Source organism: Nematolebias whitei, chromosome 10, assembly GCF_014905685.2.
Source record: "Nematolebias whitei isolate Nwh7 chromosome 10, NemWhi1, whole genome shotgun sequence".
Classification (NCBI taxonomy): Eukaryota; Metazoa; Chordata; class Actinopteri; order Cyprinodontiformes; family Rivulidae; genus Nematolebias; species Nematolebias whitei.
Window position 1 is genome coordinate 13,121,267 of NC_056507.1, and position 22,560 is coordinate 13,143,826.

At 39.4% G+C, this 22,560-nt stretch overlaps 1 protein-coding gene across 1 annotated transcript in view; it reads right to left on the reverse strand.

Moving 5' to 3' along the window:
• chka (choline kinase alpha) overlaps positions 1–22,560 on the reverse strand; it is a 33,360-nt gene that overhangs the window by 7,402 nt on the left and 3,398 nt on the right. The window contains exons 2-6 of the mRNA XM_037682653.1: positions 20,728–20,836; positions 17,709–17,762; positions 3,822–3,935; positions 1,533–1,666; positions 542–646 (exon numbers count right to left, since the gene is read on the reverse strand). Of these exons, the coding sequence (XP_037538581.1) occupies positions 542–646; positions 1,533–1,666; positions 3,822–3,935; positions 17,709–17,762; positions 20,728–20,836 (516 nt within the window). The remainder of the gene's footprint in view (positions 1–541; positions 647–1,532; positions 1,667–3,821; positions 3,936–17,708; positions 17,763–20,727; positions 20,837–22,560) is intronic.

Consider the following 22,560-nt stretch of genomic DNA (forward strand, 5'->3'; position numbering starts at 1 on the left):
AGATAGATAGATAGATAGATAGATAGATAGATAGATAGATAGATAGAGATAGAGATAGAGATAGAGATATATAGATATATAGATATATAGATATATAGATATATAGACAGACAGACAGACAGACAGACAGACAGACAGACAGACAGACAGATAGATAGATAGATAGATAGATAGATAGACAGATAGACAGATAGACAGATAGACAGATAGACAGATAGATAGATAGATAGATAGATAGATAGATAGATAGATGTTTTTTTTTTTTTTTTGAGACAGTGGGGGTTCAATGACTTGACCTGAGGATCAAACCACAACCTTCTGATTGGAGGATAACGTCCCCACTACTTGGCTGAAACCACATCTTGTTTTGGTTTTCCCATAATAACTCAAATTAGCTCCCTGATTAAAAAGTATCACCCTGTCTAATAGTATGCATACATTTTTTTTCAGAAAATATGGTTCCAGTATGAACCAAAAGGTAAAGAAAGTGTTTGTGCATCCCGTTCTGTGCATTCTGTCGTTTGTTATTTTGGAAACTTACTTCAGCATCTCCATCTCCTGAGGCAGGTTGTACGCCAGCAGGTGGTTGAAGAGTCGCAGGTGGGACTCTCTGGTGAAGTTCAACCTCATGACCTGACTCAGGTACCTGCAGCGAGGATGACAAGGACCGTTAGTCCACGATGCAGAGGTAAAGTTTGGCTCTGCTTATATAAACTTCCCTACTTTGATTTACTGGGATTCAGACAGTGTTACAGCTTTAACTGGGAATCATGACACAGTTTCACAACTGAAAAATGTTTATTTTATAATTCTGCATTCTTAAAAGTTACAGCTCTTTGTATTAATGAATGAGCGTCTGAGGTCATTGCTTCGCATGTTTAAATGATGCTTCTCAATACAAACTCTTCAGTTGTACTATAGTATTTGTATTTGAGCAGAGTTAATAGCTGAGTACAGCATTCAGCACTGGTTCTATCTCATTTAACTCTAAACCATTGTGTTTATGCAGGTTTTGCTAAGATCCTTTCAATTGACTGTACTTTGAAATGCCTAAATCCTGGCAGTAGTTTCTTTTTGTGCTTGAAAATTATTAAATCTGCTGCAGTTGATTCTCAGTAAAGGAGGCGTTTATGCTGGAACAACCTCATCAGATGCAAAACAAAAAAATTTCAGGTTTTGTTTTGTTTTTTTACTGGATGCATCTGGGACACTCCAGAGTCTTTTCTTTTTTCTCTCACATAGAAGTTGACAGAGTGGGGTCACTTGACAGGTCAAAGCGCCACAGGAGGCGATAAGAAAGTATTTACGTTTCTTTACACACACTCAGTGGAAAGACTTTAATACAAGTTGACAAACATGATGCAACACAACCCTTGGCAGCAGCTTTGTAAAAGTACTTCAAAAGGAAAATCACTGTGATGAGCCGACATCCCACGGTGTTGTCGTTATCAGCAGTCGCGTTATCTTGGTAACTCTTCTGTTATTAACTGACCAAAACTTTGGAGTTCTTGGTAAAAACACGAACGACTCACTTCTCCATGGTCCCAAACAGCCACTTGGGCTCTTTGTTGAAGGGCATCCTCATTCCATGGAACTTGGCCATTTTCTCTGCAACCTCAGCTGAGATGCTGGAGTCGCTCAACTCACAGGTGTCCAGTTTACGGCTCTGTCAAAAACACAAAACACCGTCATCGTCCAGAGCTAAAGTTTGATTCTGATTAAAATACAAACAATTTAATTTGCGTCCTAAAATTTCAGCTTATTCTAAACTGGAGAGGAGCTTCTTTTACAGCCGGTGTGTGAATGGCAGCTTATAGCAAACCATTCTGTTTAGGCTTTTCTCTGGATTGTGACTTTTTGACTGTCAAAGGCAAAACAAAAATAGCAAGACCCTGTTACGGTTCAGTGATTCTCCCACAGTCAGTTGGGGTCAGTTTCATTTTCTACAAAATAACAACAGCAGATGTTTTGGTTTGTTACTTGTTTCCAAACGCTGATTCGTGATGCATTCATTGCTGCACATCACACAAATTAATCATTCGTTCAAGATTTAACCCCGAGTCAGAAAGGGTGACAATAAAGAGTTGGCAATCTGTGAAACTAGACTGTAACCAATTGGGGACAACAGAGAATGTGACATTCCGGACGGCCTGAAAGGGGGACAAAAAGAAATTATAATAAATTGTGAACACATTGAGGCGTAATTGTTTAAATTGTATCCAAAATGTTTCCTGGGGGATCACTTTTTTTGGAGGTGTTCCAATCAGGCTTTAAATTTTCCCACAGCACTGATTCCACTCTGTTGAAGGTTTTTAATTATGTCTTTCTAGCCATGGATGCTGGTGATTCTGTGCTTCTTGTCCTATTAGACATTACATCTTCATTTGACACCAGTGACCATGAGATCTTCACTTCCAGGTTGGAGCAGCGGGCGGGCATGACGGGGTCAGCCCTCAAATGGTTTAGGTCCTTCCTCTCCAATAGAATCTTTTGTGTCATCAACATCAAGGATTTTATTTCCAACATTAGCAGCTCTTCAGCAGGGGGTACCACAGGGCTCCACCCTTGGACCTCTTTTCTTTACACCTGCTGCCACTAACTGCTATTTTTCATAAACAACATACCTTTTCATTTTATGCTGATGACTGTCAAATTTACTTCCCTCAGAAGCACACTGGTGCACACTCTATCCATTCTCTTCTTGACTGCCTGGTTGGCATCAGGGATTGGATGACTTTACATTTCTTGAATTTTAATGAGAAGAAAACAGAAGTCGTAGTGTTTCCACCTAATGGCACAATCAGAAACCACTGTATTGACCGTTCCTCTCTAGCTTGGTTTGAGAAACAGGTCGTGTCTAATCTGGGAGTGAAAATGGACCCTTCCATGAAGCTAAACTGTCATGTAAACACTACTGTTGAATCCTGTTGGGTTTTTTTTTTTCCCCAGTTGATGCGACTGTCTAAAATGAAGCCCATACTGTCCAAAAGCAACCTTGTGACAGTAACACATGCTTTCATAACATCCAGGCTTAATTATTACAATGCACTTTTTTTTGGAATCAGTTACTTCCACTGCCTGTTTGCAACCGGTTCAAAATGCTGCAGCCCGATTTTTACTTGGTACAGGCAAAAGAGAGCACATTTCTCCAGTTTTGGCCTCCCTTCACTGACTCCCGGTTCACTTCCCAAAATCATTTAAAAATCCATTTTTATGTTTTTAAATCTCTAAATAGTTCTACCCCCTCTTAACTTGCAGATCTGCCGCAGCCATATGTCCCACAGTGCTCTCTGGGGTCAACAGATGAGATGCTTTTACAGGTTCCAGGTACTCGTTTTAAGCTCAGAGGTAACAGGGTCTTCTCTGTTGCAGGTCCAAAACTGTGGAATGAGTTACCACTGCATGTCAGGCAAGCTCTCTCTCTCTCTCTCTCTCTCTCTCTCAATGTTTTAAAGTCTCATTTAAAAACACACTTCTATTCCCTGGCTTTTGATCCAGTGTTAGTTGATTTTTACTTCACTGTTTTTACTATTTTAGTCATTTAGTTTCTTATCTTTACCCATGTGGATCCATGTACTTTTTGCTATGTCCTTTGCTTGTTTGTTTTGCTGTACAACACTTTGGTTGGCCTTGTTGCTGTTTTTAAATGCTTTATAAAAAAAGTGGTATGGTATGGTATGGTATGGTATTGGAATGGTACGAAGCATGAAGTCTTTTGGATGTTCAGTTTACTGTCAACTCCTTGCCTGTTTCTAAACTATCCCCGGGATTCTGGAAAAACAAACCCACGTCCATCCAGTACGATCAACATGTTGACTTACAGGGACATACTGCTCCAGGCGACCCTGAGGGAAAATGCCATAAAGTTTGGGTCCCAGCTCCCTCTCAGCTAGGATAGCAAACATCACACTCTCCAGCACCATGGCCTCTGCCCCCTGCAAGGAAACAAGACAGGAAGAGACTTTTAAACACTCATGAGTTAAAGTGAAATGAGTTAAAGTGAAGTACAAACAAAATGAGGACTTTGTGGCCACGATATCTGAAACCATTAAAGTTAGATTGAATGATTCTCTTCTCAAACCTACATCAAAATTTTAAACATTATTGATGTTTTTGGAAATAACATTTCAGTTTTGTGCATTAGTTCTTCTGATGGTTTCCTTTTTGTCGTAAATGGTTAGAATTTGGAATATTTTACCTTTAATGGTTCACAAACTCCAATTATTAACAAGTTATCCGTCTTTGGTTTTCATTAGACAAAATGAGTCTCTGTAAGTATCACATGTAAAAACAGACTTTAGAAGTTTGCTTTAAATCTTCTGACAAACTCAAACTGGACGGGAATTATGGATGAACGTCTCAGCAGATTATCCGCTGGATTAAAATCTGGGTTTTGGTTAAAAGTCATAGAAGACACTGGTGTTCTGCTTAAAGGTGAACCTGTGACTCAAACTTGTCAAGTAGACCTCTTTATTTGAATGTAGTAGCATTGCTCATCTTGGTGTCTTTGCAATACAACACTACGCAGTGTTTCCCCTAGAAAACTTGCCATGGCGTGGTGCTCATCTCATCTGTCATTTTTGTCAGGGGGAGAAGAGACAAATCTGAGCTGTGCGCTGTTTGTACCAGCAGTTTTCATGCACGGGGGGTTCAGCGTGACGGAAGAGCCTTTAGTTTTTTAGCTAACATGCCTGTATTGCACGCCGCTAGCTTAGCGTTAAGCCAGTGCCGATGGGTGGGTGGAGGTTGGGCGCGGTTTGATTCGGTAGGCGGGCGCACAGTTCTGTTAATGGGGTGGGGCGCCCCGCTTGTATAAGGGCAGGGGAGACACTGCTACATCATTACACTGCCACCACTGTGCTTCACTGATGGGATGGCACTGGGTCAATCTAAACTTAAATCTACTGCCAAAGGCTGGACTCACTTCTACCCAAGCACTACGGAAAGAATTTTAAATGTTTTAGTTTTATCAACTGTGAATAAAAATAATACAAACAAAAAAAAACCTAAAAGTTCATCTTTAAAGTAATTTGTTGAACAACCTCCTGTTTCATATTCTGAGCAACCCAAGACATTTCCAGAACAAATTGATCACATTCCCAGGTTTTCAAAATGGAAAAATGCCAACGCTGCTTTAAAGAAAAAAGCATTTGAAGCCCTACGTGTGAAAACGTCAGGACATTAGCAGGGCGAGAAGCTTTTCTGAAAGGGAACTGAAAGTTAGGGGGTGTGGAGGAGACGCTGCTGGTAGGGTCAGCTGGGTTTGCACTGAGAGGAACACAAGAGGCAGATTAAAACCAGCAGGAAGACTTGGCCGTCTCAGAGCTGCAGTCACTGTTGAAGCTGCTGAAGCAGAGAGGACAGATTTGTCTTTCTCTCTTTATCTTGCAGAAGCACAAAAGTCCCACGCTGTTTGCAGACCGGAGATTCAACTTTAATGAAAAAAAAACTCTCTCTCACACACACACACACACACACACACAAATGCATGACAGGCTAAAGCTGATTGCGGCATTTTAATTACTTGTTTTACCTCAGCCTTACTGAGTTGAGAAGACAGAGAACTGGACTGCTTGCAACAAAAAGGCAGGAGGTCACTGGCAGATTTGCTGCTTTATATTAAACTTAAAAGAGTTACAGTTGATTTTTACTGTGAGAAATTCAAATTCAGACTTGTGACGATTTTAGTGGCCTTTTCTGGGTTTGATGAACACCTCGAAGCATCTGTCGCATTCTAATTAAGGGTTTTAATGCCCACTTGTTGAAGCACCCTTATTAGCATGCTGTTCAAAATTTCGGTTCTGCATCTTGTCGCCCAGGTTTGCATTCAAAATCTAAATTATAAACTCAAACATGAGGCTCAATCGAGGTGATGTGCTACGATGTTTGGTACTGGTACTTTGCACAGAGTTGACTAAATTCACAAAGAGCTGTGCAAAAAACCAAACGATAATAATAAATAAAGGATCAATGGGGTGGGGAAAAGCCAGTTCTTTAGCTCAGGCATTCTTCATAGTAAATAAATCGTTCCAAGTCCAAGCGGGGTAACAGAAAGTTAAACATTACATAACAGAGGAGGCATTTTGACATCGTCAGTAGTTTTTACACAATCTCAGGTTAAATTTCATGTTTTGTTTTTTTCCCCACAGTGTCCATCTGATGATTTGACTAACTTTTCCGCTGTCTAAAATATTCTAATCTTTGCAAACAAACTCCTCTTGCTCCTAGAACTCTTCCAGGTACAAATTATGCATCAACACATGGATATTTTTGTCTTATTTCACCCACTGCGTTCTTTTCGTTGCAGAAGTTTTCACAGGCTTTAGTTCAATTATAGTTCAAAATTGTCTCATAATTTGAAGTCTCTTTTGAAATTGACACATCTACATAAAAAAACACACGAGGAATAAAAATGCACGTCTTGGATCCTCGGAGTATTTTTGTTGAAATAACTTTTTAAATCCAATATTTTCCTCACAGCAACGGTTTGCTTGAGGTTTACTTTTCAGTCTGTTTGCCTCTCGTTATCCTGGCAGTCAGGGAGCGAGAGACAAAGATGTTATCATAGCAACCACAATGAACCAATGGCAGCAGCTTTAATGTTTCTTTTTATCTTTGTTCTTTTTATACTTCTTATGCAATTCTTACATCAAAATAAGACCTTTTAAAAGCTTAGAATATTATAAAGTTAGGTTGGAATAAATTTATAATTTTGAGGTTTTTTTTCTTTAAAAATAAAGAAAAGTTTAAAACTGCAACATTCAGTAATCATATGAGAACTGGAGATGACACAGAAAGAAAGACTTTACAACCTTTATCATTTTAGCTTCTCTGTAATCAGCTATAGCTCCAACAAATTGAAGTAAAGGTCACAAGATGCTGTGATCGCTACACTCTTAATATGATTCACCATCAGATAAACTGTGACAGAAACAGACCAACTTCTGAAAGATACGACCTTTGGCCCAGAGGAATGCGTTTCACGCCGGCCATCCGGCAGGAAACCAGCTCAACCAAAACACTACAGCTCACTCGGTGGCCTCAGAGATGTTACACATCTTCTGCACAAGCTGTGATGAACCTCTTAAAACAGATCGGAGCTGAAACACCTGCAGAGAATCTCAACACTAAACACTCTCCTCAGAGGCAGTTGCTATCCAAACTAGAGTCAACATTTCAGAATTATCTCGTGGAAAAATTATGTAAAAAAAAACAAACAAGACCAGTTTAAGAAACACAAGACAGCTGAGAAGAAAGTGGCAATGTAAAGCTTAGTTTTGCAAACAAAAAACACAAAATGTCCATGATATTTACTATAAAATCCGACTGTAAATGGAGTAAAATATGCAAATAGGCCTGTCACGATAACTAATGTTGCTGGGCGATTGTCTCAGAAATTGTTGCGATGATTAGTAATTACTGTCAAATTTAAGAAGAAATATTGATTTGTTTGAGACCACGGGATGGCAGTATAAGACTGTTTAAACCGAAGGATGGATAGTGAGGGAGCGAGCAGCGTGTCTCTTTATGAAAAATGGGAGGGAGGCCCCTTGACGTGACATGGGCGGTCTCTCCTTCTTGTTTTCCGGTTCTCAAAATGGTGGACGCTCGGTGTGGTTTGAGCTCTTTAGCGTAGCATTTGTCACACAAAAGCTTTTAATAAAAAAAATCAGTAAACAAGTTCTCAGCTTCTTTTTGCAGAGAAAAACAACTTTTTACACGAAGGCACAGGTTTCAACCGTGAATTTTGGAGTTTCGATAAGCCGGAGGTTTTTTCCCCCTCACGAGGTCAGCCTGTTAGCTTAGCTCTTAGCTTAAATGCTTTTAATGATCCAAAAACACAATTTTGAATGGTTAAAACGGATTTTAAAGAGAAAAGAGAAAGGGAGGGGTCAGTGAAGAGCACCAGAGTTGAGCCTTTTGTCGTCCAGTGTCCAGTAGAAAGAGAGAGACACGAAGAAACGATAAAGCTGATGAATGAAAATGAGGTTGATAATTTTCATTTATCATGCGATTAATTGATTTATTGTTTATCGCGACAGACCTATATGCAAACTTATAAAAACAAAGCAGTCTATTTTTCAAGCTGCTGGTGGCTCCTTGGAACAGCGTTTCCAAACCCTGGTCCTTGGGACGAACTGTCCTGCATGTTGTGATGTATTCCAGCTCCAACACTCATGAGTCAAAGCAATGAGCAGCTTTTTAGGACGTTCTGCAGATGCCTGTTGATGGCCCAGAAGTTTAAACCTTTTGTGGACTAAACAAGGGAAACATCTACATTAAAAAGAAAATTTAGAATTAAGTCAAGATGCATCCAAGGAAGCATCAACGTGTGGCACGGAGGTTGCACAGCTGCAGAAAGAAAAGCTTTGCAGAGAGTGGTGAAGGCTGCACAGAAGTCTGTTGGAGTCAGTCTCCCCACCATCACAGATATCTACATCTCTAGATGCAGAAAGAGGGCCACCTGCATCATGAAGGACCCCACTCACCCAGCACACACACCTTTTGCCCCTCTCCTTAAGGAAAGAGGTGGAGGAGAATTAAGTGTAGAACCACAAGACTGAGGAACAGCTTCTACCCTGAGGCTGTTAGACTCATGAATATCGAACCAGAATAATCATAGTTCGGGGGAAAAAATCACTGTAATGCCACTTTGATTGATATGTGCTGCTGATTATCCATGCTGCTGATTATCCATGCTGCTGTATTCATTCGCACTCATCTACTCACACAGACTCATGTTCGTGCTGCTGTTGTTCGGCATATTGTTTCTTTTTATTGTATTCTTAGTTTAGCCTATTTCTTAAGTTTACATCTTAGTTCCTTATTACTGTTTCTTTTACAAATTATATTCTTCCTGTTGTTGGATGTAACTGGGACTCTAATTTCGTTCCACCTCATGTACCACATGTGATGCGAATGACAATAAAGAAACCTTGAATAAAATTATAACCTTTGCAAAAAATAATCATAAATATAAAAGGTGATGAAACAAAGCATCTAAGCTGGTGGTTCTCAAACTCTTTATAGTGAATGCCATCACAGACACATCTAACCTTTTCAAACACCACCTACTGTGACAGGCTAAAACAATAATTCATGCTTACACGCTAATATATTCAACTTGAATGAACAGACTGAAAGGTGCAGTTTAAAAATATATATTTTAAAAAAGGATGAACCAAATTTCCTTGTTGTTGTTTACTGTTGTTTTTTAGCCAGTCCTATAGAGGCTTCACTGATGATGCTAAAGTATCTCCCGGCCTGTTAACCATCATTCAGTTCAAGATATTATACAAAATAAAAATGTTTCTGATAGTTATGTTAGTAATAGTTGGCATTAAAATTTCTTCCGAGTACCACTAAACAGCTGCTGAGTGCCACCACACTGTGTGCTTGCACCACAGAGAACCACAGATCTAGATCTTTGTATGAAGGGATTGCAGAGCTGGAACTAGAGTGGTTGAGCAGGAGCCTGTAAGACTGAGTTTAAACAGCTGGCTGCAGACAAAGAAGGCAGTAGTGCATGAAAATTGGACATTAATTATTTACTTTGGAGAATAACAAGCGGCAGTGTATAGCTTTGCACAAACTTTGTGTCATTAGAATCATGTGACCCTCTATACAATAAAAGCGTTTTAGTCTAAAGAAAGTGGAAAAATCAAGTGGTTAATGCAAACCTTTATTTATCCAACTGCACAATGTTTCCTTCAGTTTTGACCACTGTTAACAATAAATCAGGAATGGTCTTTGGGAAAGACTGAACATTAAAAAGGATCATTCAGTTTCCTGCACACCTCCTCACACAGTGCTCCCCTTGGTTACACAATGCTTTATCTCCAGAGTGCTGATCACATGCACCTTCAAATCTCCAACGTGAATTATCCACTTTAATATAATCATCCTGACACACACGCAGCCCGATGACAAACCAACCAAGCTTTCTGAAGGAACCGCGCTTCAGAAGAAACGAAACTAAAACGAGACACGTGGCTTCTATTGGGTGCCATTTTGACTTTGACCACAGTGTGCACGTTTAGTGAAAAAGCCACCTGGCAGTGCTATAATTACAAGTCGAGAACTTGTTGGGTTTCATTTCTGCGGCGTCCGATTGGAGGAAGAAGCAGCAGAGTTTTAAAACCAGGTGCAATAACAGTGACTCATAATCCAAAGAATATTAATCTCTTCTACACAAACTTTCAGAGCTTAGTTTTGTGATGGGTCTATTAAAAGTTCAGACCAAATTAGTGCGACTTTTCAGGTGGAAATAACAAAAGATTAAAGACAAAGTTTGGTAAATAAATATGCATATTGCAAATTAGGGCTAGTTGGACTAAAACTGACAGCAAATACTCTGAGAGCGAGTGTCTTTGTTATGAAAAGTAAAATCTTTCTCAGCTGAGGAAGATTTGGGATTTGCAGAAGACAAAATGACTTTAATGTGTTTTTCTTCTTTAACCATTCATGGGATTTGAAAGTTTTTCTCAGCATAGGATTTCAAATCCCAAATTATTTTTTTTCCCCATGGCAGCTGTGGCCGAGTGTCTAGAGCAGTCGTCCTCTAATGTAAGACCTGGGGGTTCGAATCCACCAGCAGTCAAATACCGAAGTGTCCCTGGGCAAGACACTGAACCCCTCATTGCCTCCGATACATGTCCCATCGTTGTAAGCATTAGTCTCTTTAGAAGGATTTATTTAATTAGCTTTGTAGAGATCTAGTAGAGTGCTGTTTGAATGGGTAAATGAGGACACAGATTGTATGTAAAGCGCTTTGAGTATCTTGATAAGATAGTAAGACACTATATACAGGTAAGTACAGTCCATTTACCTTTTTTAATCCCAAAAATGAATTGGCAGCCAAGATCTACACAACTGAATCGCTAAATGTCCAGCAAGTTTGATCAAAGACAATAGAATCCATGTTTTATTAATAATCTTGAAGACTTTTTGAGCTTTTTCTCACTTTTTAAATGAAGTCAACAGAAAAACAACAGGCCTAAAGTTGGAGATTTATCCGTTTCATGTCCATGCATTTGGAAAGATTAGTCTGAAGCATGAAGATGAAAGTGAGAATCTGTCACTATGATGCATCAACTCATAGTTACTAGGTACACAGTAGAAACGATAGAAATTTAGCCTACGATAGAGATCTGTCTTCTACCGGCTAACTGCAGTAATGCTGTGTCTGAAGTAAAATCAGAGTTGTCAGTTTAATCGTTACTTTTTTGTTGTTGAAAACTGTGCATAAGTGGTGTTCAAGTGTAAAATCAGAGCTGTCAGATTTAATCGTTACTTTTTTTGAGCTGAAAACTGTGCGCAAGTGGTGTTAAAGTCTTTTCTTCGAGAGCTAAGTAGCAAAGCTACAAGCTAACTACAGCCGGCTTGCCGTAGTGTTGCCGTATTCTGACGCATGCGCAAAACGTTGTGTTCCGTTGAAAGTTTTGTTGTTGTTTTTTTCCATCGAAAGTTAAAGTAAGTGTTGGTCAGCTTTTGAGAAACCTGCTCTCTGATCTGTGATAAGAACGCTGTGTTGTGTGATTTTACCGCGAGACCCTCTGGTCAAAGCCACAGACTCATTTTGTGTCAGCTCTCCTTAAAGCGGAAGGAGGCGCCAACTAGAGGTTTGGAGGGTGAAGTGTTTCAGTGTAAAACGCTGCTCTGTTGCTGTTCATTTATTAAAGTTAATAAGACTGGAAACTGTTAAGAGTTAACAACATATTTTTTGTTTAAAACATATGGCTAAAACTACATTTCATATATATTGCACTGTTTTGCACTAGAAGAAAGAAGCCTAATACTTGATTTATTTATTATTTAAAAACTCTCTGGACCTAGTAGTGGAATTTTCTTAATTCAAAATATATGATGGCAAAAGGACACCCTATGCTTTTTTTTTTTAGTAAGTTTTATACCAAAAACATATCGCGATATATATCGTTATCGCCGCCCTTCACAATGCATATTGTGATATGAATTTTATGCCATATCGCACATTCCTAATAGTTACCCTTGGAGATCAGGAGTAATGGTGTCAACTAGTATCTCGAACTTGTTAAAAGCCTTTGTGTAGACGACAATCTTCTGTGAAGGGAGAAGCTGTGGGAGCTAAACTGAAGTACAGCAGAAAGAGAGGAGGTTGTTTTATATGTCACACTTGTCTCTATTTTGTCCTTATGGTTACAAAGTTCTACATCCACAGATTAATCTATCTAAAAGGCCACAGAGAGCCATTGTTAAACCACAAAACCTATGAACACTTTAAACCAGACTGATGTAAAGAAATCAAACTTAAAATGTCAATTCATGGATTTTTCTTTGTTTTTGTCCAAGCTTCACTTAGTCTTGACTTTTGAGGACATTATAGTCCATGCAGCCCACAAAAGCAACAACGTACAAACTCCTATTTAGCCTAAAAGATCAAGAGAATGTAGAAGACTTGTTTTTCTAATCTTTTCAAATAAATTGCTCAAACTAAATAAGGTAAAACAGAACACTGTTGAGGAGTATTTCTTGTGTCTTTTGTCACTAGAAGCAGAGCTTTGACAAGTTTTGCAGAATTCAGAGTCCTTTTCTCGATCCAAACATCAATTCTGTTTGCACTAGCAGTGACGTTGGCCTCGGAGTGGTTGATGAGTCAGCCCACACATTGAACTCTGGTCCTGTATCGACTGCCCTGCCGTCCTCCATCAACCCCACTTTCACTTCCTCTGCTGTTTTAAAACCCAGTTGTTTGCTTTAGTGCGGTGGTGCCCAGTCCTACTCCTCGAGGGCCACTATCCCGCATGTTTAGATGTTTCTGTGCTCTGAATGACTAAAAGACTGACGGGGCTTTTTGTAGAATTTGCAGATGTGCTGAAGAGCAAGGAAACAACTACAGCATGCAGGATGGTGGCCCTCGAGGACCCAGGGTTAGGTGGTTTTGGAGTTTGTTTCCTCTGCCAGATAGTTCCTTCATCCTTCATAAAATGCAAATCATCAACAAGTCTCATATTTCAAACCAGTCTCAAACAAGAATCTCCACATTTCTGACAAACACCTCCCTTCACCAACTGTTTCCTGAAGTTAGACCGGAAACAGAAACTTCCTGTAAAGCTGGGATCTTTTGAGAGCGTTTGTGTCATTTTACCCTTCGTTCCTCCTCAGAATTTCATTACAGCTGCTTGTCGGGTGTTGGATCAGTGCTGCTTCTCTGCTCTCAGGTATTTAGCCTTGCAGAGCCACATTGCAGGTGCAATGGGAGCTCCTGACACCTGCTGCTTTGACCCAAATGCTTATCTCACAACTGTGTAAATAAACCAGTACGGGGGTGGATTAATGAGGTTGAAATCCGTCTGAACTGAGCAATACTCTGGTGACACTATTTTTCCACTTGTCTGCCAACAATGGTAAACCAGTAAACCAGAGGAGGGCTAAAATAAATTACATTTAGTTGCATACCCCCAGCACCCACCCATTTAGAAATGAGTGAAGTATTTCCATTAGTTTATATATTTACCTGTCTTAAAAACATATTTAAAACCCCTTAAAACCCTGTATTCAAGATGTTTTTTACTAATTTTCCTGACATTGCTGATCAGAAATCAGGAAAACAGTGCAGCTTTGATAAAACCTTAAATCCACAAATGTTTCAATTTTGAGGCTATTGATCACATTTTTAATATTCTCTATAAACACTCAGTTCATTCAGGTAAACTGTTTATATTTGTGCATATGCCAAAGCTTTATCTCACATTAAAGCAGGGATACGAACTTGTTGGTGAGTAAAACACAGAGCACCTCTCAATATGAAACCATGTAGAAACATGGCGACTACGATACCAATAAGTCTGCAAAAACAGCAATTCTGCAGAAACAATACGATGCAACGACTGAATAATTGTCTCATAATGAGCCCAAAATGTCAGTAAAACTTTAAAGTTCCTGGTGTTTTGATTAACTGAATATACTCATAGCTTGTTGACAGCTATGTCAGATAGAGTTCAACAAAAATAAAAGTATGACGAGAAAAACAATAGCTGAAAAGATCACTGAGTTCTGAATGAAACTGAATTCTTAGAGTTAAAATAATCAAAACAAAAACTAAACTTAGCAAAACAGAAGCCAAAAGATAAAAATGACAAGTATGCTGAAGTATTCAAAGAATACAAAATCTTTCAAGGATTTGGAGAATACTTTTCTCATTTCAATGGAAAAAAAAAATGTTACTGTAACGCAATTTAAAAGTGTAAAAGTTACAAAAAAATAACGGCAGAGATGTAATAACCTGAATGAGCTGAATGTTGTGATATATATGGTTAAAATAGCTAAAACCTTTTTTTTATGACTGAATAAGCTTTTACTTCTTCCTGCTATTTTGTTTTTGAATTTTTTTGTTATACAGAATAGTTTGATGGAAATATTAACTTTTTATTTTTTAAATGTTTTTTTTGTTTGTTTTGTTTTGTTGATATTTTAACTGTTCAAAATGAAATAAAGAAAAGAAATATGCTGAAGTATCCTGATGCATGCTCAATAATCCAGGTAGAAAAATCTAAAAAAGTGAAATCTGGTCCTACTAACATCAAAAATAAAAAAAATACATGAAAATAGTCAGTGTTTCAGGATTCATACAAATATACAAACATAACCAGATGTTTTACAAGAACCTAAATAGCAAACTAGCGACTCACTTTTTAAATTTAAATATTGACGTTTTGCTTCAGGACTTTAATGTTAAAATGACTCAAAGAAACACCTCAATATGTTGTCCTACACCTACTATTAATACATGGAACCACCTAATTTTACATTGTTGTGTCCATTTTAAAGTACTCTAAAAAATAAATTTTTTAACATAAATTTTAGTTGTTTATAAGCTTCTGAAGGGCCTTGAAATTATATTTGAAATACATTAATGAGCAGCAACACAGGAAAAATAAAATACTGGCTCCTCGATGTGTAAACTCCAAAATACGGTTGTTTATATCAACAAAAACACTGACCTTATTTCTTTTCTGTTTAATTAAAAAGACAGAGAAAAAAAACATTGACAATGCAATTCCAAAAATATGTTTTAAGTTTGGTGCAATAAAAGTCTCTAAGGTATTTATGTAGTGTATTCCATCTGTACTTTTGTGGGTGTTTGTGTCGTTAGTAACAAATAAATCTCAATGTCACTAATATGAATCAAGAATTTATGGAGTGACTGTGCTGCATCATCTGAGACAGGCATCCATTGTGTCATTCAATATGATTCAAAATGGATCTACCTCGACCCGACAGCCTCAATGGGAGGTTAAAGTAGGCGTAGAGGCCGACGACGTCTCAAGGGGCAGACACCCGGTCAGCTCTGCATTAGCCTTAGCTGTAGGCTGGATTAGAGGAAAGCTGCTAAGGAGGAGCAGTAATCTCCAGGGAAAGATGCCAACGTGATAATAGCTAATTGTCTGATGACCTCACCCCATCCTCATGACGAGGAGTCAGCTTCGTGACGCGAAGGTCAAGGGTCAAAATCACATGACGAGTTGGAAGGTGACAGATGTTCCAGGTCAAAGTTCGACTGTCTGAACATCATCTGCTGTAATGTTGTCTTTAAACTTTGATGTGGACCTTTTTAAACGTGTTTAAACTCCCTTCACTTAATAAAACCCCCGTTTCAGCACGTTAGCTTCCGGTCCTCTTCTTAGTAAAGATTACTAAGTAAGTGCTCACGGGTCAGAGAGTCAACATGTTGATGGGTGGAGTGAACCCATCACAGGACGGTCCTGAGTTTTTGTCTGTTATTAGAAATATTTTGTTGGTTAAAGGTTTGTAGGCTCAATCATGTAGATAACAACAAAAAAAGAGGTTAACCTTATTTTATCATCTACTTCATCAAATTCTGAAATCTAATCTTTTTTTTTATTTTTATCTGAACAATGTCTTAAGACAAAAGTAAGACCATTGAACTGCCTTTTTTTGCTTTCAGTTCCAAGAGTTTATCTGTATTCTGTGTTGGGAAATCACAGCCCAGACCTCGTCGTTTGTCTCTCAAACTGCTTGGCAGCATTTCATTAGTCAGACTCTAGAGTCGAAACACCAAGCAGAAAGAATTAATCTCTACAAAATGACTGAAAATGTCTTGCTGTAGGACTATTAAGTTAATTAAACTAGCAGTTCTGATTTAAAGTTTTCCCCGCCTCTTGCACAGCGATGGCAGGATACGGGCACCCCATGGTCCAAAAAGGAAGAAGCAGGAAACCGTAACGGATGGCTGGATTTCAGTTTTTGCTCCAAACGATTATAAGCACAGTATAACTGTATAATAATTTAGCCATATTCCGCTTTGTGAGCTTTCTTTCTCGTCTCCTTAATGAGTCGAACCTAATTTCTTTGAGGCGTGCAGGGCTGAGAAATAACATTTAACAAAGACAACAACGTTTAAAACAACGATCAACGTCTAAACGACGATTTGGGTTTTATCGGTAGAAAAACGTGTGAGAACGCAACGACCTGAACCGTCAGCTCAAACAGAATTAAACAGTGAAATCAGATATTCTGTTAGTGACAGTTAGGCCTGTCGCGATAAACTATAAATCAATTAATCACATGATAAATGAAAATTATCTATTTCATTTATCGGCTTTATCATTTCTTCATGTCTCTCTCTTTCTACTGAAGACACTGGATGACAAAAGGCTCAACTCCTTTGCTCTTCATTGACCTTTCATTTCTCTTTTTTCTCTTTAAAATCCGTTTTAACCGTCCAAAATCGCGTTTTTGGATCGTTCAAAGCAGCTAAGCTGAAAAGCTAAGCTACGAGCTAAGCTAACAGGCCGACATCAGGGAAAAAAACATCCGTCTTGTCGAAACTCCAAAATTCACGGTTGAAACCTGTGCTTTCGTGTAAAAAGTTGTTTTTCTCTGCAAAAAGAAACTGAAAACTTGTTTACTGATTTTTTTTATTAAAAGCTTTGTGTGAAAAATGCTATGCTAAAGAGCTCAAACCACACCGAGCGTCCGCCATTTTGAGAACCGAAAAAAGGAAGGATGTCATGTCAAGGGGCCTCCCTCCCATTTTGCTTAAAGAGACACACTACTCGCTCCCTCACTATCCATCCTTTGGTTCAAACAGTTTTGTCCGGTGGTCAAAAAAATGTACTATACTCAAAACAAACTAACCAACATTTCTTCTTAAATTTGACAACAATTACTAATTATTGTCATATTTCAAACTATATTATCGTTTATCGCAATAATTTCTGGGACAATTAATCGCCCAGCAAAATTTGTTATTGTGACAGGCCTAATAACAATATTGATGAAAATAACTGAATATTACTTTTTCCATTATTGAGCAACACTAGTATGGATTTATTTCAACTATGGAAGCAAGTTCAGTCTTCAGAATGGATGCAGAACTCCACTGCTTAAACAGGAAAAAAAAAAAAAACTAAAACAAAGAAACGGATCAGAAACATTTGTCCAGCATCACGAGGTGAAAGAGGGGCGGTGGTTACATTTCTTCCAAACTGTAATGGACTTACAAAGGCACAGCTTCCTCTGAGAATTCCCCAAAATTCATGTGATCAGAGGTAATTTACGCAGAGTTATATAAAGATCAGTTTTTGTGGGATGCAAAAGGAGTTCCTTCATCTGGGAGGGTGAAAACGTGGTGACAGGATGAGGCGTGTGTCGTGGACCGGCTCTCTGAGCAGAGAAACATGGCAGCACCGTCATCAGTTACTTACTTGGAAGTGATTGTCTTTGTTTGATTGTTGGGAATCCCCTTTATTACAGGACATCTATCAACAAGAGAAAAAGGAAAGAACTATCCATGAATAAGTACTGGAAGCCATTCATGAGCATTAGCACTAGAGTCCGAGCAGCGCAGACAGTACAGTATGAGTTCAAACACACACATCCTTCAGCTTCCTTTGCTTCCCACCTGACACCCAAAGAGTGAATAGAAAAGAGCGCAAAGAGCGAAGAAACTTGCTGCCAGATGTTTACGTGTAAATTAATTTGCTGATACTGCAGCGCTCCATTTCTTTACTGCTGAGAGACACTGTCTCAGCTCCGTTAATCATTAGTAGCCGTGCAGTCGGACAGGTTCCTTAATCATATTAGCTTTTTGATTAGACGTCACCAATACCTCCTGAGAGGCAGCCGCACCGAGGCAGAGTGGGCTGCAGTTACCTCGGTGAGGGACGCGCTGACTCGGCTCGCTCAAACATCCCGAGCAATAAAAGCTGTTTACGCAGCCATTTGCAATTAGACAGGCTTGAGTTACTTAAAGTCTCATGAAGCCTGTGGTTACTGCACACAAGAGTCCTGAGTCGCTTCACGGGTGCAAAGTTCAGGCCGAGCCATCTCTGGTGGAGTTTTGTCACAAAGACGAGCCCGCAGCGACGAACTCTGGACTCAACGGCCACGTCGCGATACGAGAAACAAATAAATAAGAAAATAAGAAAAGATGAGAATCCCCTACGAGCTGAACTGAACACAAACTGATGACTCCTGTTGCTGTTTCAGCTGAGCGAGCTGCAGGATCGTTGCCAGGACCTTATGTTTTGGCCACTACTTAAAAAGTAATCAGCTGACTTCTTAACAGTTAAGAATAACGAGGCAGAGATTTAGAAAAGAAAACAAAAGACAGACAGGAGGGGTAATTCAGCCTCATGTTTTCCCTCCACACAGTGTCTCCCTGGCGTTCTTTGCTACGTGAATGTGTGTTACATCTTTGTATTAGGCTGAGATTTCAGAGATCTCATACTGTACCGTGTTTTTTGGTGGGTTCATGGAACAAGAGTGCCCAAGGCACGCTCCTTTGGGAAGCCTACGGCAAAGAACACATGCATGTACAGCCATGGGGGTACATCACTATGTACAACAATGGCTAACACGCGCACACACACTCACACACACACATATGTACAGGTGTGAAGGCATCACTAACACATACATACTCTAACATAAGCAAATGAGCTACAGGCGCACACACAGGAACACCCTCTGATGGTGACACATCACCCTGACCTTTGTTACTGGAGTCATTATAAACACATTTCAAGGTACTCATAGCAAAGTATGATTTTTTTTTTTTTTTTTACTTGAACTATATCAAATGGTGCAGTTTGAAGGAGTTTGCTTCAGTAATTTTTCAGATAAACTGTAATTTCCGGACTCTACTTTGTCACACGCTTTGAACCCCGCGGCTTATTCTGATTCTTATACAATGCTGCGGCTAATTTATGTTTTTTTTGGGGTTTTTTGACAGCCTAACAAACTTCATGCTGCCAAAACATTTACTGATAGCAATCAGTGACTTCCTAGTTGGCTACTGCATTTTTTAACCAGCCGTGTTACAGGCACTGCTCAGAAAAAAACATTTATTGTACGTACCGTATTTTCCACCGTACACGTTGCACTGCCCTATAAGTCGCATCAGTCCAAATACGTATAATAAAGTGGAAAAATCCATAAATATGTCGCTTCGCCGTATACGTCACATCTATTATGAGTCACCGCTGACAACCTGGAAACGTGTGCCGGTGTTGTGCCAAAAATCGATGGGCTGCCAAATGGCGGGAACGTGCACGGGAGGACTTATTTAACAAGATAAACACCTAAAAACATTTCTTTGTTTGCTCAAAATTATAGTAAAAGTGTGTCTCAGTCTAACTTTTACTTAATAAATGCACTTTGACGGTCAAATCAGCTGCATTTCGCCATGGCAGCGCAGCAAAATGAAGCTGATTTGGTTGCTCCAGGCAGACGATGATGGCAGTCTGTGTCATTAATAGCCACTTTTACCTATTACATGATACAACGGCATGCCTTACTTCTCGAGTGACATCTAGCAGCTGAAAATGGTAGTGTTTGATTTTTTCAGTCAGAACGAATGAAAACGATCATATCTCAGCCAAAAATTGGTTTATAAATATGGAAAAAAAAATCCATAAATAAGTCGCATTGACGTATAAGTCACAGGGCATGCAAATTATGCAAGAAAAAAAAACTATGACTTATAGGCCGAAAAATACAGTGTATGTTACCAGTACATATTTAATTAAAAGTTTAAAGAGTCTTCTTTTAAATATCTCGTTACAACGTGGACGCCCTCAGCTTATAGAGAAGCGTGGCTTATACATGTACAAAATAAGAATAATTATTTTTAATTTAGTGGGCGTGGCTTATAATCGGGTGCGCTCAATAGTCCGGAAATTACGGTGTATTGATATGCAGTTCTAAAATGCGAGTTCACACTCAATGTAAACAAAGGATTCAGTTGGATCTGAAAGAAAACTAAACAAAACACGCAGAAGCTGGAGTGATTGACCTACATTAGGACGGTCGTAGTCTGTGATGGTAAACAGCTGGCAAGGCTAACTGATTTTCAGTCACATCAGCTGTTTCCGTAGGGAAACAAATGTGTGTGGTAGTCAGCTACCGGTCATAAATGTTTAATTTAAGGCAACATTAACCACCGATATGAGAAAAATATTGTGTGGACTTTGTTTCCTACGTTGTGACTTTTTAAACCTGGTCTTCATGACTTTGCATTGAGTACCTTCAACTTCAAAAACAATCAGCGTATGAATTGTACTTTTTAATGCATTAAATTGTGTGTCGTAAGGCAAGACTTATAAACAGTAACAGTAGACTAAACGACCCTGGAGGAGAGGTGTGGGGGCTACGTTTTCAGATAAACATTCTCACACAGTGCCTGACCTACTCGTAACTTTATGTTTGAGGAGTGAGGCCCACCTGCAGGATGGCCCCATAGAGACGCAGCAGGACACTCCGCGGCTCGTCCCCGACAGAGTCCAGGCTGTCGGGGATGCTGCACAGGAAGAGCTTGTTGCTCAGACCACCCCTGGAGGACAGACACAAACACAGACAAGACATTTATACAAACCTTGCATGACTTTTCAAGTTTACTTTGTTTTTATCTGATGAGGATCGTTTAAATTACATAAAGTGACGAAATCCCCAACCCGAACTGCTCTGACTCTATTTATAGCATCAGAATAGAAACGCCGCCATTTCCTGTGCAAAACACAAGCAGAGCAGAAACTCTGCTCATCAGAAGGTGCATCCATCCGTTTTCTTTACCCACTTTTGCTTTTACAGGCTGCAGGGAAGCTGGTGCCTACAAGCATGTCTTAAAGACATAAAAACATGGATGACCCTAAATTTTCTGCTTTTGAACACGGACAAGACTGAGGTTTTACTGGTAGTTTTTGGACCTGAGCATCTTAGGAATGAATTTTTCAGTCTTTCTCCCTCCTTGGATGGCATTAATCTGGCCTTCAGCTCTGATGTTAAAAATCTTTGTGTTATGTTTGATCAGGACATGTCTTTCATCCCCCACATTAAAAACGTTACTAGAACTGCCTTCTTCCACCTGCGTAATATCGCTAAAATTAGAAACATCTTATCTAAAAACAATGCAGAAAAACTGGTCCATGCATTTGTCGCATCTAGACTGGACTATTGCAATGGTTTGTTATCTGAGTGTCCAAATACGTCTTTAAAAAGTCTTCAGTTGATCCAAAATGCTGCTGCCAGAGTCTTAACTGGAGTTAGTGGGAGAGATCATATCTCTCCAGTTTTAGTGTCTCTCCATTGGCTCCAGTGCTTCCCCTACCATTATACAGGCGGGATGCCCCACCCCATCAACAGAACTGAGCACCCCGCCTACCAAACTGAACTTGCCCCTCCCACCCCCACCCGGCACTGAAATATCACTAAGGTAGCGGCGCAAAATACAGGCTCTCTAGCTAAAAAGCACTCACATTGCCTCTTCCCTCATGTTGAACGCCCCCCGCCCCAGCTCAAAAACTGTTAGTACAAGCTGCGCTCAGACATGTCTCCGTCCCCCCCCCATCAGCAAAAATTATGAATGAGATGAGCACCCCACCATGGCAAGCAAACTAGGGGAAACACTGGGCTCCCTGTCAAATCCAGAATTGAATTTAAACTCTTACTTCTAACCTACAAAGCTCTCAACAACCTAGCTCCATTTTATATTTGAGACACTATTGTTCCATATTTTCCTAAAAGAGCACTTCGCTCTCAGACTGCAGGCTTAATCGCGGTTCCTAGAGTTTCCAAAAGCAGAATGGGAGGAAGATCTTTCAGTTATCAGGCTCCTCTCTTGTGGGACCAACTTCCAGTTTCTGTCTATGAGGCTGACACATTGTTCAGTTTTAAGACTTTCCTTTTTGATAAATCCTATAGTTAGGGTTGACTTGTTATGCTGCTATAGACAGACTACTGGAGGACAAACTGACCTCATCTCCTTAAAAGAGTTGCTAAAATTAAATTGTTTTCTTTTGATACTATTTTTATCTTAACATGTGATTCTTGACCTGCCATTGTGTATCTGTTCCTCTCAAACCCAGCCGGTCGAAGCAGATGATCGCTTGTCCTGAGCTGGTTCTGCTGGAGGTTTCTTGCTCATGAGGGAGTTTTTCCTTTCCACTGTCGCCTTCGTGCTTGCTCAAGATGAAAGTTCTGTGATGAAGTTATATTCAAAGCAGTCTGCTCCTCAGATAAATAATGTTAAATTATATATATATATATATATATATATAT